At 35.1% G+C, this 17350-nt stretch overlaps 3 protein-coding genes across 3 annotated transcripts; all 3 read right to left on the reverse strand.

The window, feature by feature from the left end:
• Window positions 1–438: 438 nt before the first annotated feature.
• On the reverse strand, window positions 439–2049 carry LOC121991051 (galactoside 2-alpha-L-fucosyltransferase-like). Its single transcript, XM_042545081.1, has one exon. The coding sequence runs from the start codon at window positions 2047–2049 to the stop codon at window positions 439–441; it is 1611 nt and encodes a 536-aa protein (XP_042401015.1).
• A 4036-nt stretch (window positions 2050–6085) lies between these two features.
• Window positions 6086–11235, reverse strand: LOC121990237 (probable protein phosphatase 2C 12). Its single transcript, XM_042544411.1, has 8 exons — window positions 10650–11235; window positions 9944–10115; window positions 9220–9373; window positions 9079–9142; window positions 8200–8307; window positions 7216–7341; window positions 6847–7082; window positions 6086–6500 (listed from the first exon to the last, which is right to left on the reverse strand). Exons 1-8 carry the CDS (start codon window positions 10842–10844, stop codon window positions 6278–6280), a joined length of 1278 nt encoding a protein of 425 aa, XP_042400345.1. The 5' UTR covers window positions 10845–11235; the 3' UTR covers window positions 6086–6277.
• A 278-nt stretch (window positions 11236–11513) lies between these two features.
• Window positions 11514–16333, reverse strand: LOC121992551. The gene is made up of 7 exons (XM_042547012.1): window positions 15951–16333; window positions 14018–14075; window positions 13691–13771; window positions 13504–13539; window positions 12836–13075; window positions 12613–12751; window positions 11514–12212 (listed from the first exon to the last, which is right to left on the reverse strand). Exons 1-7 carry the CDS (start codon window positions 16133–16135, stop codon window positions 11737–11739), a joined length of 1215 nt encoding a protein of 404 aa, XP_042402946.1. The 5' UTR covers window positions 16136–16333; the 3' UTR covers window positions 11514–11736.
• Between the last annotated feature and the right edge of the window lie 1017 nt (window positions 16334–17350).

Below are 17350 nucleotides of genomic sequence, written 5' to 3' on the forward strand. Positions count from 1 at the left end.
AATAAAAATTATCGAGGAATCCCTACCCCTAAACCCAATAAAAAGTATCAATTCTAGGGGTTGTTTAGTTGATATGTTTAGGAATGAGGGAATGGAATGATAGTAAAAGATAGTGTTTGGTTTGTGGGTTTGGAAATGACAATTTAGGAATGATTTCTAAATTTTGGGAATCGACAAAACTCATTTAACTAAGTGAGTTTCATTTCCATTCTTATTCTCATTTCACCTTACTATCAAACTCATACTCATAGTTATTTTCATCATTTAACCAAATGTCACCTTAATCTCTAATGAATATTGCAAATTGTGGCAAATGTTATAAAATTATATTTTATCAAAAAGATATTATTTAAAATGAGAAATATCATTTGACACCTCTACGGCTCTACCAAACTTCACAATTTATGTGTTTGTATTTTGCATCAAGAATCCAACAAACTAACTCACAAGCTTAAGACCTCCGGCGACGTCCTCACACTTTCCGACACACCTCATGGCCTCCTCCTCGCCATCCTTCCTCTTCTTCTCTCCGATGCACTGGTAACCCATCGGAGCGTGAAAACACGGCTCCGTCGACACAGCTCGCCGGCAGCTCACACTCTCCCCGCCACCGTCAGGCCTCACCAGAATCCACGCCCTCAGTCCGGAGAGCCCCTGCGGCACGTACCCAAACGTGGAATACCCGCTCGTGACCAGCACATCGCAAAAACTCAGCAGATACATCTCCATCAAAGCCTTCTTGTTGTGGTTCCGCTCCTCCGTGTGCTGCTTCTCCTCGTGGCTCGGTTGATGAACGGCGATCACCTCGCCGTCGACGGTCGGGTGCTCGTTGTACATGCTCTTTAGTCTCTCGTAGTATCCGGAGTACAACGTCGTCAAAAGCACTGCTTTTGGCTTATTTCCCTTCCATCTACTAGAATTCATGGCCTCCTCTATCATAACCTCTGGAAGTAGCCCTTCTTGCCACGAACAGTTGAGGAGTTGCGCCAGCATTTGGTCGGAAGAGATGGGAGCTGATGGGAAAACTCTGATTTGCAAGCCTATGATCTGCTCTGCATCTGCTAGATAAGCATGGTAGTACCTTGTGATGTAGCCCCAAACGGAGTTGGTCGGGTGGAGAAGGTACCTCCCCAAATGGTAGAACACATCGGCATCGGAAAACATCAGTTTAAGCTCCTTCTCGTAAACAGAGCTCCGAAACAGAGCAGGGACGAAGTACTGGTTCGATCTCAGCAGCAGCCACTGGAAGCTTCGGAGCAGTAGCTGAGAGTCCTCGCAGAAGAAGCCGTGGGCAGAGAATCTCTGGTCATGCGTCAAGTGGAGGTAGAGATAGGGAGCGTTTTGAGGATTGCTGAGTGTCCAAGGAGGGTCGGCGTAGATGTTTAGGAGGTCGCCGACGGGGAAGTCTTGCGGTAGGGACCACGAGGTGCCGGGGAAGGGCTCGCAGAGGAGGTCGTGGAAGTCGTCGGTGAGATGGAGGAGGAGGATCTTGTCGTTGAGTAGGGCGTAGAGGAAGGTGGAGACGAGGGCGATGATGCGGTTGCCTAAGCCGTCGGAAGGGACCCAGACGACGTAATTGCAGTCCGTGGTGGGTTTGCCGGCGGTGTGGTTGGAGGAGTTCAAGTGGTGAATGGCCTTCTCGAAGAGCTCGGTACCGGGGCCGCAACGTTTGTGCAGAGCTTCGTAGCGCCGGAGCTTAGCCGCCAGGTGCGGTGACGGAGGGCGGCTGGGGTTCTTCCAGTAGGAGACGGCGTGGTAGCGGCTGAGGCAGGAAGATTCGTCGAAATCGCCGGAGAGGAGGCCGCCGAGAAGCTTGTCGTCGTCGTCGTCATCTCTTGGCGTCAAAGATCCATCCTTCCAACCTGCAAATGAATATGATTGATGACAACAAAATGAAGTCCCTGATATCTCCTTCACAGTGATCGAAGTAAACTTCTTACCTATTCTTTCTCTGATTACATGAGGAAGGAGGCGATCTAAATATGTGTTGAAGGCGGATTGAGTGACAAGGAGCAGCAGAGGAAGAAGCATCAAACAGGTGATCGTCATCGCTCCAGTGGTCTTCCTCACCCAACTGCTATGCCTCTCCATCTCAAGCTTGCTTCTTCCTTGAATTTCCAGATCGCCGGAACTCTTCTTCTGCTTCTTCTTCTTCTCGGGGTGCTTGTGGCTTCATTGGCTCTTCAACCTTATTCACGTGCCATTCAGCCAAAGGCTTGGAATCGACGTTTCTGTGTGGACTGTGGAGTGCAAAAGCAAGCACAGATGCGGATGATCAAACAGCAGCATTGATCTGAAGGTAAGTTAATTGAGATCAGAAGCAAAAGACCTCGGAGAAAGTAAAATAAGTATCGTAGGGTTGACTTTCAGTGACCACATCACATGCTGGTGTTCTCTCCTTCAATTCATTGAGTGGCTTGTTGACTTTGATTGTTAGGCAAAAATAACAAGAAGAAAAAAAGTGCTTATAAATTTTAAAAGACATTTCAAATTTAGTTTTTTTTTAAAAAAAATATCTCTGATTTAATAAAAGATAAGTTATAGCATCCCTTATCCCTTCTTTTTTAAACATTATAACAACACTTTTTATTTTAAAAATATTTTTATTTCAATATTATTATAAGAATGGTAATTTCAATTAACCGATCTGATCTCATAGAAGTTGTCCATTGATCATTAGGTAAATTGAAAAGAGCACGTGGTGACTAGCCCAAAAGTTCAGCATCCTTTAATTATGCCCCTAAAAATTTCTACAAATACCTCATAGCTAGGTTCGAACTGTGGGTACATGAGTGATAACCTGAATATCCTATCGCAATACCATAATCCCGGAAACTAAAATGATAATCTTAGTTAGCTTAATTGATTATCCCTCGGGTGACCGGTCCGGTCCCACGAAAGTTTCCCACCCGCCATCAAGGGTAAATCAAGAAGCGCACAGCAAGCAACCCAATATTATTATAGCAATGATAATCCCAGTTAGCCTTATTGATTATCCTTGGGTGATCAACCTGGTCTCATGGAAATTTTCAACCGATCACTAGGATAAATCGGGAAGCACACACAGCGGCTAGCCCATCATCCTTTGGTTATGTCCCCCATTTGGGAAAAAAATTCTACAAATATATCATAGTTGGGGTTTAAACCATGGATATCTGGTAACAAACTACATGTCCTACCGTGACATCATGACCTGGGACAAAAATTTAAAAACAGCTACATGGAAAATATTAGTATAGCAATGTAACTACAATAGGTAGTCCTAGGATGTCCAATTAATTCGAAAGTGAAATGTTTGTTATAATAATGTAGGGATCAAATCCTTAGTCTTGGACTATAGTGTTAAGTTATCATTTAGTCATCATCCATAGCTTGATCCCTAGCTATGATATATTTATAGAAATTTTTTTTAATAGAATATGTAATCATGAGATATTGGACCTCTAAACCATCCACCATACTAATGACAAAAATTTATGTAAGCTCGGATGGATCACCCTAGAATATGATATTATCGGATTTTTTTTTTACTAAATTATAGTAGCCAATTACTAGCTGCTACATTTGAGTATCCATTAAATTGTATTTCTTTTACAATGATTTTGATCTTTTTAAAATGATTTTATCAAGATTAATTAATATTAATTGAAGGGTAAACAATGATTATATAAAAGTACATTATGTATAATTTGACGTTCATGATTTACCTTCTCCGTATTGACCCTGGGACAGATTGACGGGGGCACTGGGGCAAACGTATTCGCCTTTTTGCCATCATTATGTATAATTTGACTAAATCAATTTTAAAAATAATTTAATTTTACACGTAACTACTATTTATTATTATATTATTGAAATAAAAGTATTTTTTAGAATAAAAGGCGTTGTTTTGGTGTTTACAAAAGGAGGGACCATAGTTTGTAAATTCGCGATTCGGATCGTAGGATTGTACGATCCTACGACCAGGATCGTGCGGAATCGCTTTTTGCAGTAGGATCGCAGCAGGATCGGTAGGATCGGAACAGAATCGGTAGGATCGGAACAGAATCGGAACAAGATCGGTGGAAGCTTTGAGAGGTCATAACTTTGACTCGGATTGAACCACGGGGCCTATAATATATCAAATCAAAGTTCGTTTAGAGATCTTTAATAAATTTTAAAGTTTATCCTTAATCGTGCTATTTCAAACCCAAAAAATATCATTTAAATCTTTTTCGGATGTCTAAATTTTTTTATCATTTTTTCATCTTATTAAGGTTTTAAATTATTTAAACATATGTTTAATTATTTTTGAGTTAGTGTTTTATTAATAATATTTGTGTTTTATCAATAATATTTTGTCATTTCTTTTCTCTAAAATAATGAGTTTTTGGATGCCTATTGTCTAGTATTGTGTGACATCAACCAGTCTTTAGAAGATTATTTCCGGCGTTCATATTTGAATCAAAGGATTCAATAACTTCTGTTATATACGTTAGGTGCTTTGTTGACCTTTAAATTGAATTATCTTATAAACCAAGGAAATATTTTTGACATTGAAAGTGTTATTTTTATTGTGTTAATAGAAATTTTATATTCTTTTATTTTAGGATATGAAAATATAAATATTATTACTATGCGAGAATGATAGTTGAATTACATGTTAATTTAAATTTGTACATGTAGTAATATAATTTGAGGTGTTGAGTGTATATATATATAGTTATTTATTTATATGTAAATGAATTTTTTAGGTATTTTTTCTAATTATTAATCATGTATGATAAAATTTTAAGAGTTTTTGATATGATCGTACGATTTTACGATCCGATCCTGACCCTAAATTAATTCTGCGTAGAATCACGATTCTACAAACTATGGGAGGGGCACTCTGTTTTTGTTTTAAAAAAATTAATTAACCCATCTAATCTAAAGTAATTGATTCTATCCGATAAAAATTTTTCATCAACAATCTCGGGATGTTCTTTTAAATTTTGCACTTAATAAAATTGATTATGTTTTATTTTTAATAAATACTTATAAAATCTAAAAAATATTTATTATAAATTTAAATTTAAACTTAAGGTGATTAATTTTTATTTTATAAAATTAAAAATTTTATTTAGTAATTAGATTACTAGTAAATTATTTTCTATAAATTTATATTCATGTTTTTATATTTAGAAATAGTTTTATAAATTTAAAAAGAAATGTATTTTTATGGATGTGATTATTTTTTATCTTATAAATTTAGATTATTCTGTTAATTATACAAGATTGAAGGATGTTTTTTTATTAATGAACAACAACTCATTTCCTATTAAATCAATTTTATATAAACATTTTCAAAAATAAATAAATAAATAAATAAATTTGAAACTCTTCAAATGCTCAATAAATTCATCTTAAATAGTGTTTTAATGGAGATTGATTTTGATTGCAAATGGTCAAAGAGAATTAGTTTTGAAGATGAGTGATCACTATATTCTATATTTTTAGCTTGTAAACTTGGCTCTGCTAATTTGTTTTATATTCACTTGCAATAATCATATGCAAACTTTAAGTCATCTAAAACAAATAAAAGAAAATATATAGAGATGGCAGTGACAAGGAAGAGTTTGATTCAACCATGATCACTAGGTCAGACACATGGCAAAATGCTTAGTTAGCATCAATCAGTATAGGTCTAGAGCAAGAAGGATTTTGCTAGTTTTAGGGTTTATGACTTATGTTTTGTAAAATGACATCTAAGAGGTAAAAAGCATCATCACAGTCAAAGTATCTTTAATTAATATCTTTTGGAGCTCTTAATGCGAAAAAAAATAGTAAGGTGAAAAATATAACAATTCATCCCAAACCCAAATTAATAAAAGGAATGAGAATGAATCAATTCATTCTACAAATAAAGTTAATAAGATAATGCTATTACATTCCAACATTACTTTATTCTTCAAAAATGATAATTTCATTCCTGTCAGTTGGATTCTGTGAAGTATTTTATAAAGAAGCATAAATCAAAAAATTTATCTAAACATGAATCAACAAGCAAGGAAGCTTTGGCCCTTGCCAAGCGCATTTATGGGAGAATTGTAATGTTCTCCTGTAGTCCTAAACATATTCTATATACATTGTTGGCATCTTAGCCTCTAAATTGAAAACAACTATCCGAATGGAGTCCTTCATGATTGTAAGATCATCCTTTCTGGTATAATTACTTGGATGAACAGATGAAAGGATTGCGGGATTGATAAACAAATGCAAATGAATAAGGTACAAGTGCTTGCATCAGGTGTCATCCTTAATTATCATCACTTGATGACTTTTTCCCTTCCATCGCTTCCTTTTTATCGTGACAACTTTGGCACAGGAAAGGGCCATCCCAAGCGCGTGAATTTTCTGGTTGTTGTCGTTCCGATGAATCCGAATGGATTGAAATTCCTTCACCAGGTTTCAGCTCTACTTGGCAAACTGCACATACAAAAAGCTTGAACAGGTTGCAAATGGGATAGCCAACCTCTAGCCTGAAATTCACACAAAAAAGATATCTATCATAAGAAATAGTTAGTTAATGAAATCATGAAATACAAATATGCTGAAATTTAGTTGGATTGAATTATTTTGAATGATTCATCATATCATAAAAATGAACCATTAGAGTACTCTTCTACAAGGATAGACACAATTTTAAGTACAAGGATGAACTAAGATTACTAATGATATAGTTTGCATGGAGTTTAGTCAATCATAAATTGGAAGCAATATGACTTGTTCATTTTGATGTAGTTAAGACTAATTTACTAATACCCAAAGCACAAAAAAAAGCCCCTTTGATTTGTATGAGTACCAAATTTTAAGCTCAAATTTAACCTTTGTTCCAATGATGCAGATCCATCCTCAAATAGTTCCTCCACCATATCTGACTCTATACAATCCTTATCTGATTGAGAAGATGGCTCATTAGACTTGCGTCGAAACATATTTTTGAATACTGCCATCCCTTGCTTCTTTTGTGGTGGCGCAGAAGGTGTTAACTTGTCTGATGGTATCAAATCAACCACAATGCAAGTAGTATCATCTCGTAGTCCTTTTACTTGCACGGCTTCCTACACATCAAGAGAAATGAAACATGAGGAAGACTATTTGTGCCCATGTAGTCATCGTCATCGTCATCAACCCACACTTGTCCTAACTATATATATGTCAATGTGAGCTAGGAAAACAATTAGGATATAGTACTTTAACAATTTGGTGGGCAGCAGCTTCTACTGAGAGACCTCTAGAGCAATTGCAAGCCGTTTCAAATGACAATGCATCCCAAACACCATCACTTGAGATGATAAGCCGACAACCATTGTTGGATAGCTGTAATAATTTGTGTAAATTTGTCTTAATAAGATTCTAAAAAAGTGACAACCATCAAAGAGTAATAAAAGATAGCAAAAGTACTCACTTGTAAAATTCAAACATCTTGGATATTGTTCAACATTTGTAGGTATAAAAATAATCAAAATAAATGGGATTTTTAATATACACACGGATGCATGGTATTTTGCCAAACAGCAACCAATGGATCAATAGAACATAGTCAATATACTCTAAATATTTCATAGGGGGGGAAATGCCTATGATGCATTTCATCTTAAATATTAGAAAATCGCATTATTGCTGGAAACTTGAATGAATGGACTACCTTAATTAACTTGGGCAGCTAAGCATTTTGGTAAGTGGTTCAATCTATAAAGTTAATGTGTTTATCTCTCATTAGGGTGGGTCATAATAGTTGGTTTCGCACTTGACCTACCTTTAGTCTTTGTGAAATTTTATTGGTTAGGCCTCCTATATCATCGACTAGGATTTAGAGCCATCATGAGGATGTCAAGTGCCCATTATGAGAGATTTAATCTCACATGCCGAATTTATATGCTTGGATGAGTAATTAAACTTGAACTTGGGCATTTTTTAGTTCTATTAAGTTATGTTAATGCTTTTGTTTCGAACAATATGTTATAAAACAAATATGAGAAAACTTTTATGTCACCATATAAATAAGAATGAAACCTAAGGAAACTCATGTTTAGAAGTATAGTTCTGCAAATCACATGAACTAAGCATACAGAAAGGTATTTTGATTTCACAAACCGCATAGGGAATCAAATATACAATTACAATATGGTTGTCAAATTATTCATAGCATCAGTTTATGAAAATAAAATCACTAACCTTTACTTGCTTGACATAAGGAATAGGAACAATCAATTCACCTGCATTCATGTCCCCAATTGATCTTGATATACATAACCCACCTGGCCAACATCTAAGAGGGCCAATCTGGAGAAGAAAAATATCTTCTGCATTAGAAACAAATATTGGAAACAGAGAGATACAGGAGGACCAAAGTGGATAGAATTAGGTTATGAGAAATTAATGTAAATGCAAACAAGCAGACTGAAATTTTTTGCAAGTCTCAAACAATCACCTTTTATTGAGCTTTAAACATTTTCTATATGTATGTATAACTATCTCTAGTCATCCAACAATGTACACCTGTCAACATTTTTCCAGACTCCAATGAATAATAAACTACGGCTTTCCACATTCTTTTCACTTGTTTCCTGTTATTTTTATTTCTAATTAAGTCTCTCGCGCAAACTCACAATCCAACTCCTCTGAACATAAATCTTAGCCAAGCAATGACTTAAATGTAGTAGTTGTATCTTATCTAAAAACCTCACGGACATTCAGAAGAATTATTTTCATGAAATCATTTCAGGAGGTTTAGTTACTCCAAAATTTCATAGCAAAAAAGACTGTTAGAAGACAGGACTACAACAAAAAGGGGAAAAAGTAACTCTAAAAAATGTTGCTGCTCTTAAGAGGAAACTACTATAAAATACATATTATGAATAGAGATTTCATAATATTAGCTTAATTAAGTTTGATAACTGAAGAACTTAAAATAAACTATGCAAGTTATGAAAACAGCTAAACAAAAGTTCATAGTAGTTGAAGAAAAAAGATTAAGAAAGTCAAGATTTTAATCATAAATTTATAGAAGAATCATAAAGATGAAAATGTTGAAAAAAATATAGCACTGAAGACCTCTGCACCTCCACCGGCATTCATTCTCCCAACCCCTCCTCCACTAGCTTGTACTCGCTCAACCCTGGATAAAAAGACAGATATAAAACCATAATTGCTGTCAATTGAGAAAAGAAAAGAAAACTATCAAAATATACTCACTCTTCTTCATTAACCTCGAATCGATGATCTGCTGACAACAGATAGATGGAACCTTCAGCAGACTCAAGTATGCATTGTGAATCACCAACTGATGCTACTGTTATTACCCATCCATCTATAATGACAAATGTCACCGTAGTTCCAGAAGAACGAGCTGAAAAAATAATCCACAAAAGAGTAGTTAAATATTATGCATCACTAGGAAAATTCAAATCATAAGCTAGATGAGTCAGTATAAATGAGATAAAATGAATTTAGTAGATAAGTTGTAACATATTACTTCCATCAAAGATCAATACATTTGGAAAATAACAATTAGAAAGTCAAGGAGTCATGTTCTGTAATGTGGCACAAAGAAATATGTCTCACAAAAGGTAAATAAGAAGAATGCTAGTGACATTTAATTCTTTTATCAAAACAACAAGACAATTATAAAATTTATGGGAGGTCAAGATAAGCATCTAAACCTTCATGTACTATCATGGATGGGAATGAAAACATCTTAGAAAGCTACATAGTAAAGAAAGAGCAATTTTGTGTATACATATCTCTTTTTTCCCAATTTATAACAAGAATATAATCAGGGACGAGAAAATGCCTATTCAAAGAAATGCAATTTGCAAGCATGAATATTTGGGGGGAAAAATACTAATGAAGGATTCCTTATAATTATGAACTTGCAAAATGGGAGTATTAAGAATCAAAATGATACCAAAACCAATACCTTTAGTTTGAAAGTCTTTGTCTGTTTTAACAAATCCAGCAACCAAAGCTCTTGGTAGCGCTGCTACCCATTCATCTCTACTCAGATTTGCAGGAATGGCACTTAAGATATTATTCAAAAGATATTCCTCAGAATATATAGCAGCTGCAGAACCATTATGCCCATCAAATAGCTGCACAAAAGAAAGATCACACAAATATACAAAATGCCAAAAAAATTACTAAATTATTTTTAGCCAACCTAGACAACAACAATAGACAACCTTGAAATCTGCAAAAAGTAAACCGAAATAGTTTGCCCTTGAAAGTAAAATACATCTGATTAAAATGGAAATAAGACCTGTTTGAAACTCAAAATAATGAATAAGGCCAAGTCATGTCCAATTCCAATTCTGCAATCGAACCCAAGAAACAACTTAAGATGGAATTGATAGCTTGTGAACACTCGTTTCACCAACAATGAGATGTAAGTATATTTTAAAAAGACAAAAACACCACACAAAATTGTTTGATGATCTTTATGATCATAAATAATAACATTTATTTCTAGTTTCATATAACTATAGAGACCATAATCCAATCCGTCACCAAGAAAAAACAGTAAACACCTTGAACTAGAATCATGGAAAAGCAAATTTTCAATTCTATTTTGAAAATATTTATATATATATATATATATATATATATAGAAATTTTGAGAGAATTACCGCAAATACGGAGAAGGGAGTGACTCCTTCACCAGTTACGCGTTCACAGTCAACCTTCACAAAGGTGAAATCCTCCCCCTTTTTGCTCTGGTTGGCTTGCCCATACAAAATCTCAGGGTTATCAATCTTCTCAGAGGACGACTCCTTCTTTAAAAGCAACTCTAGCGACATTGCTCTCCCCGTCTTAGCTGCCATGTTCGCGAGACCAAAACAAACCACAAAACCCCACGAAACTTCACCGCCACCGCCGAAGGCTAGAATATGCCTCCTCCTCCTCCTCCTCCAGTTACCATTCAAAATGCATTCTCTTCATCTGCAAGAGGACTAATTGGTCCCAGAAAAGATCAAAAGTAAAATTTGAAATCGAGATTGAAATAGTTCATCGTCCAAATCGATTACGACAAACAGGAGGAAATCTAGGAGGAGGAGGAAGAAGAAAGAACGACGATCAATGACGCAAATGATGGATTGGAGCATTTGATTTGGACCTAATGGAGCAGAAAGGAGAGTCTAATTTGGAGAGTACGATTCAAAATCTCTCCTTTCTCCCTCGCGGAAGAGAAGGTGGACCTTTGGGATGGGTCTCGCCTCCAAAATTACATTTCGCACTTGGTCATCCTGTACGCAAAAATGTACTTCGCCTAATACGTGATGTCGTTTCTCATCTACGGTTGAGAATAAGGGTATATATTTCGCGCTCATATCTTAAATTTAATAATAATTATTATTTTTAAGGTCCATTATTATTATTTTGGATGTGAAAATGTGTTAAAATAATGTCAATATTATTTTTAATTGGCACTTGTAATAGGATGATAGATTTAGTTTATGCTTAAAATTGATTCAATAAGATTTACAAGAGGCTAAATCATAAACTTCTGTTATGTACACAAATTTAACATTTACTGATTACAATTACACTGACATACATTTTATTTTTCAAGAACAAAAAAATATATAAAGAAAAAGATTTGCATAATACAGGTGCCATGTACCGTATCTCAACCTAAAATCTAGGCAATTATACTGGTGGTTGTATTCATATTTCATATACATCAAAGTATATTTACAGATACTCCGAGAACTTTCACAATCTTGAGCGTCGCATGAACCTCATCGGATTCATGGGATGCCTGCGGTGGCCAAAGCTGAAACATTGCTTCCCTTTGAAGGAAGTGCTTGGCTTTATATCCCAACCCTCTACATTCTCCGGCACGCATACATCAAACAAAATTTGACTTAGAACGCCTTGTGGATTGATACTCGGTAGAGTGAATGACTTGTCATCGCTTGAAGAGCTTCTATTCTTTGTTTCGAAGTTGTCGTTTGGGCTTGGCAAGGCAAAGTGATCATTGGGTTCAATGACAGCTCTTCTCAGGCTTTCATTCGAAGTGATCGTCGCTTCACGCAGACTACAAATGGACTCTAGAATACTGTTGCAGGCATTTCCAAGATCTGCAGTTGCTCCATTGTAGTTACATCTCTGGGAAAAGGTTGCAGCTGCCTTGTCCAGCAACTCAATGACATTACGGTGATATTCGTTTCGATGATGCATATAATGCCCTGCAGAATCGAATGTACAATTAGAAAGCAATCCAAATTTTCTCGAAAGCCATCAAAGGGACAGAGAGAAGACTAACATTAAAAAATAAATAAATTTGAGTTTTAATTTTCTAATTCCACTCCATCAGGTTTCCCAAGAATTTTTACAAGACAATACATGATTCTAGTTCCATGGTGTGGTTTTGCCATCACAACACGTTTAGGAAGTAGTTAGCATAATGCCAGAAAATTCACGAATATGAAAAATTAATTGGATCTCACAAATATGCTGGCTAAAGTTAGTACGGGGGTAGTTCCAGTATCATAGTTCTGTCTTTGACTACAGAGAGCACAATATACAATTGCCTCCAAAGATTATCACGTTGAAATGAAAACTCTAGAAAATAAAATAAAAGCGCACCTATATGAGGAGAATTGCTCCATTTTACAAGTTTGACGTCACCACCAAGCTCCTTCAGACGTTGAGCAAAGTCGAAGATAGTTTGGCATGAGGCAAATTCATCATCCTCAGAGCAAAATATGAGGAAAGGACCCATACTCTGCAGCCATGTCCAAACCAACAATAGATTACTCTCCATGGATGCAGTAAAGAATAACCGAAACCTAAATATAAGATTCATTACCACTGATGAGTACAAGATCTTCCAATACTCAGCACACTCTGCATCAAATCTACCTGTGAAAATAGTACCAAGACCAGACGTCATGGCTCTTGCTACCCATGAGGTTATTCTTGTTGGTCGAAACAATCTTTGAGCACTTGGATGATGGATGAATCGAGCAACTGAATCATTGGTGAAGTCTATTGGACCAGAATCATGTATTTGACCACAAATGCCCTCTCTAATAAGCTGATATTCATCCTTTAAGACAAGAAAATAGGTTTTGGGAGAAATTATCTTAGCACAATCTTTTCCTCATAAAATAATTAATGTGGAATAAATTGAAAAGAACGGGAAAATTAAAGTGCATCAAGATTCAGCAGCAGTTATTGGCTCCTTCATTCTCATTCCATGACAAGTAATAATAATTCCTTGTTGTCAAGTAACACCTAAGATGGCTAATGGGCTTTGCAAACAAATGCATTCACTATAAACATCCTGGAAGTGAAATGAGTTGTAACTAACCCTACAAATGCATTTCAGGAGCCTTTATCATTATGCCATAAAGATATTGACTAACTAGGGCGGATAACATATAAACAGAGTTACCAAGTTAAACAATTAAGGAATTGGAAGGAAACTTTTTCATTGACGTAGTAAACTGAACTTTGATAGAAAAAAAAGCATACCAGTATATGCCCTCCTTGACACTTTCCCTCGAGAACCTAGCATAAGGGAGGAAAACTGTAATTTCAGTAAAAGATAATCGTACAATGTCATTAGATAATCAGTAAAGAACAAAAATATGATTGGGAAAATTTTATAAAGTTAAATGGAGAATATGTCATGCATTTGGGCAAGAATAACTGCACAAACCTGAAGAATTCTGTCCATGCAACCTTTTGATCCCAAAGAAAAGCTCACAAGGACAATAGGTAACCGCTTGATCTTTATAACCTGTTAATTCAATATGCAAAAGGGTTCTAAATAAGTTACACTACGTGAAATATATAAATGGATGTCAGAAAACAGGATATAAACATTGAACATAAGCCTATTGGAAGCCCCAATAAGTATTGAGTATAATTAGAAAGTGAGGACAGAAACACTATTGTAGCTTAGTAGTGAAAATTGAAGGAATGCAACTGTTGTATAGATCATAATTTGACTACAAATATAATGCCTTTTAACATAAATACTAACCTTCACAAGCTCGTCGAGTACACCATGGGCTAGTGAAGTGACCTTGTCAGGGAAATACCTACAAAAGAATCTCAAATTAAAAATTCAAACTATCTGAAAGCTTGGTCTTTTAAATGAGAAAAAATGTTGACAACACAAAGAACCAGTGTTGAATGCACAGGAACTAAATATACACTCAAGTCTGTCAAATCCACAGCTACAAATGGCATAGTTTTTGTTGGAGATTATTGTTGCATCTTGAAAATGAATATCAGCATGCTTTGGACACTCACATTAATGAAATTTTAAAAGATATTACAAATACTCAATGTAGACATCCTTAGATATTTTTTTGGCATACCTACACAAAGAGAAGATAAGGAAAACAATGTGCAAGTGCAAAGCAGATGATTTGACATTGAACACTCACAGAACCCATCCATAATGGTTGAAGCCAAGACAAGGATTTTTTTTTCTCACTATATTATTTATGATTCATAGTAGGTGTCTCTATGTGGAAAATTTTCTTACAATGTGACACTATTATTTATATTTTCTATTGCAGTCTTCTGTCAATCTTAATAGCAAAATGAGGTGAATTTTGATCCATTGTAAATACAAAATAAAAAATTTTAAAAAAAAATAAGAGAAAAAATAAACATTAAAATTGAGAAGAAAGAGGTGGAACAAATGTATTACATAAAAAATGCATAAAAGGAAGACGTAGGACGCTACTATGGTCATATAAACTTGTAAGAGACACCATAATCGAGTACCACGAATAAAAATTACTGTACTAAGATTACTGTACGAGAGAAGAACACACTGAGTTTCTTAAAAAAAGAAGTGATGATCAAAAAGGAAAAATTATTATATTTTCTTATTTAGAATATTTCTTATTTATTTCTGACCCCACCTAGTGGAATAAGACTTGGTTGTTGTTGTTTGTTGTTGTATTTAGAATATTTATTTCCATATTCACTATAAAATAAGTCAGAGTCATGTATTTAAACATCTTTGAATTAATATAATACCAACAATTTCCAATTTGGCTTCTTTGATTCGTTAGTTCGATTTTGGTGCTACGTAAATTTTAAGAAAAGAAAGTTCATACCTACAAAAGAATCTTTCAAAAAGAACAATCCAAACTCATATCTATATCTCCTATGCACTCCCCAGGAAGATAATACTATTCAGAAGCAATTGACAACAATTTATTTGAAAATAGAAGGGACATCTGATTAAGATGAAAGTGGATCAATTATGTTTTAACAAACTCCTCAAGTAATTGTTCCACTTCCCACTAATGCTACAGAGCAACGTAATTGAAGATGCACGGTTAGAAAAAAAGTGGAAATATAAACAGGCAAAAGGCAAATGTTAAATTTTAATTCTCAAAAGCCAAACAAGAAATGATTATAACTCATTTCACATTTACTAATGTAATTAAGATACAAAGAGAAATAGAACCTGTGAGAAAGATTGTAAAAATACTATTAGATAGTGGAGAGAACTAGAATCTTCTTTTATTTTATAATACCTACTATTAGATAATGGAGAGAACCATCGTCTTCTTTTATTTTATAATACTGAGCATAATCACACCAGAATCTGCCGTATTACTAGAACCTTCTAGTAAAATCCGCGAATAAACAAGACAATTTTGTTTATAGTAAATTTTGAGGGTACAATGAATAACAGTATCCGCGCATCGGTTGTATTAATCCGAACAGTAACTATGAAGCATAGTAAAAGTTAGTTCTTGACACAAGAACCGGGAATAAGAAATCCTATTTGTTGAGAACTGGAGTGACAGATCCAATCTAATACATCCAAAATTTGAACAAAAAAGAGTTCTTTTCTAAAAAAATAAAAAAAAATCAACTGAAAAGCACTGAAACAGCCCAAACATCAAAGGAATCCAAAAGAAAAAGAAATGGAGAAAGCAACTTACAGCGTGAGGAAGTCGACGTGACAGACAAGGGGACTCCACCCCAGAGAACAGTAGAGATCGACGAAAGGCTTCAGATCGCTCTCCTGGCTCGAGAGCCACGAGAAGAGCACGGCGATTCCCTTTGCTTCCCTCCGCGCTTCTCGCTCCGACCTTCCCCAGTAGAACCGCCCTCTCTCCCCCCACATCCGGCCAAATTCCGCAGCCAAAACCTCGATATCCTGGATTTTCAGACCTCGTCGACGAGAACAAGAACCCTAATTTATGTAGCGTCCAAACCCACCGAAATTAGAAGGAAACGAATGGAAAAAAGAAGGAGAAAAGACGCGCTCTTCTCCACTCTTTCGTCCATGCAAAGCCTTCAATTATTTGGATAGGATCGGCAACCGAGTCCATCGTGCCATAAACATCAATTTTATAATCTCTCATTTTATACCCACTTCGTTACCCTCCTTACAAATGAAGAAACGTCTCCACTAGCGAAATGGTCCCAGTGCAATCGCCAATCGTGTAAGGAGTAAACCTTAGTAACCAATCGGCAAATTATCATACCTAACCTTATGTGATTATGAGATAATCATCAAACTAAAGTTACGGACAGTAAAATATAACATTATTTGGTTTGAAATACTCATTTAAAAAAAATATTTTAAAAAATTAGTTAAAAGCTCACAAAATCACATTTCCAGTTATATCATCCATTTACAAATGACGTGACAGACATGATCCATTACTTACGAATTACTAATTACTTCAATAAAATATAATTAAATTATATAATTTTGATAAATAATCAAAATTATTAATAATATTCTTCGACAAACACACGAGAAATGTAATACGTTAATAGGCTCTGTGTGCTATTTTTTAAGTTGACACCATATATTTAAGCCTTCGCCCCGATTAATTGGACACTAAGATGTTATTGTTAACTCCGCTTAGAAGCTTTAATTGCTTAAATTAAACATGGCTAAACTTCCATTTTAGCTCTGAAATTTATATTTTTTGAAAATGCATTCAAAAGTCTTAGAGCAACCACAGTGGGAGCTCTTTCCGAGCTCCCACTGTGACGTGGATGGGATGAAAAACCTCCCTCCCATAGTGGAGGGAGGTTTTTTTGATTAAAATGAAGAAGCGGCTCCGCCGCTGTGGAGCCGCTTCTTCATCTTTTTCATTTTTTTTTATTTAATAATTAAAAACAAAAACAAAAAACTTGATAATTAAATCTGCTTCTCATTTAAGTGAGAACAGCCGTTGGGCAACGGCTAATTTTTAGCCGTTGTTCAACGGTCATAATTATTTTTTTTTTAATTTATTTTTTTTATAAATACATGATCGATTTTATGTTTTTCATTCATCTCATTGTTATCTTCGCTTTCGACTTCTTTCCTCAACTTTATATT

This window comes from Zingiber officinale, chromosome 6B (genome assembly GCF_018446385.1).
Source record: "Zingiber officinale cultivar Zhangliang chromosome 6B, Zo_v1.1, whole genome shotgun sequence".
NCBI lineage: Eukaryota > Viridiplantae > Streptophyta > Magnoliopsida > Zingiberales > Zingiberaceae > Zingiber > Zingiber officinale.

Excerpts from the sequence above, each read along its gene's own strand:
- LOC121992551 (XM_042547012.1), bottom strand. The coding sequence starts at position 16,135 with ATGTGGGGGGAGAGAGGGCGGTTCTACTGGGGAAGGTCGGAGCGAGAA. Across the intron at positions 13,540-13,690 it reads GCATGGACAGAATTCTTCAG|GTTCTCGAGGGAAAGTGTCA; the intron begins GTTTGTGCAGTT and ends CCCTTATGCTAG. Across the intron at positions 13,076-13,503 it reads GTCAAGGAGGGCATATACTG|GATGAATATCAGCTTATTAG; the intron begins GTATGCTTTTTT and ends CTTGTCTTAAAG.
- LOC121991051 (XM_042545081.1), bottom strand. The coding sequence starts at position 2,049 with ATGACGATCACCTGTTTGATGCTTCTTCCTCTGCTGCTCCTTGTCACT.
- LOC121990237 (XM_042544411.1), bottom strand. The coding sequence starts at position 10,844 with ATGGCAGCTAAGACGGGGAGAGCAATGTCGCTAGAGTTGCTTTTAAAG. Across the intron at positions 9,374-9,943 it reads CAAAGACTTTCAAACTAAAG|CTCGTTCTTCTGGAACTACG; the intron begins GTATTGGTTTTG and ends TTATTTTTTCAG. Across the intron at positions 7,083-7,215 it reads CTGCCCACCAAATTGTTAAA|GAAGCCGTGCAAGTAAAAGG; the intron begins GTACTATATCCT and ends CTTGATGTGTAG.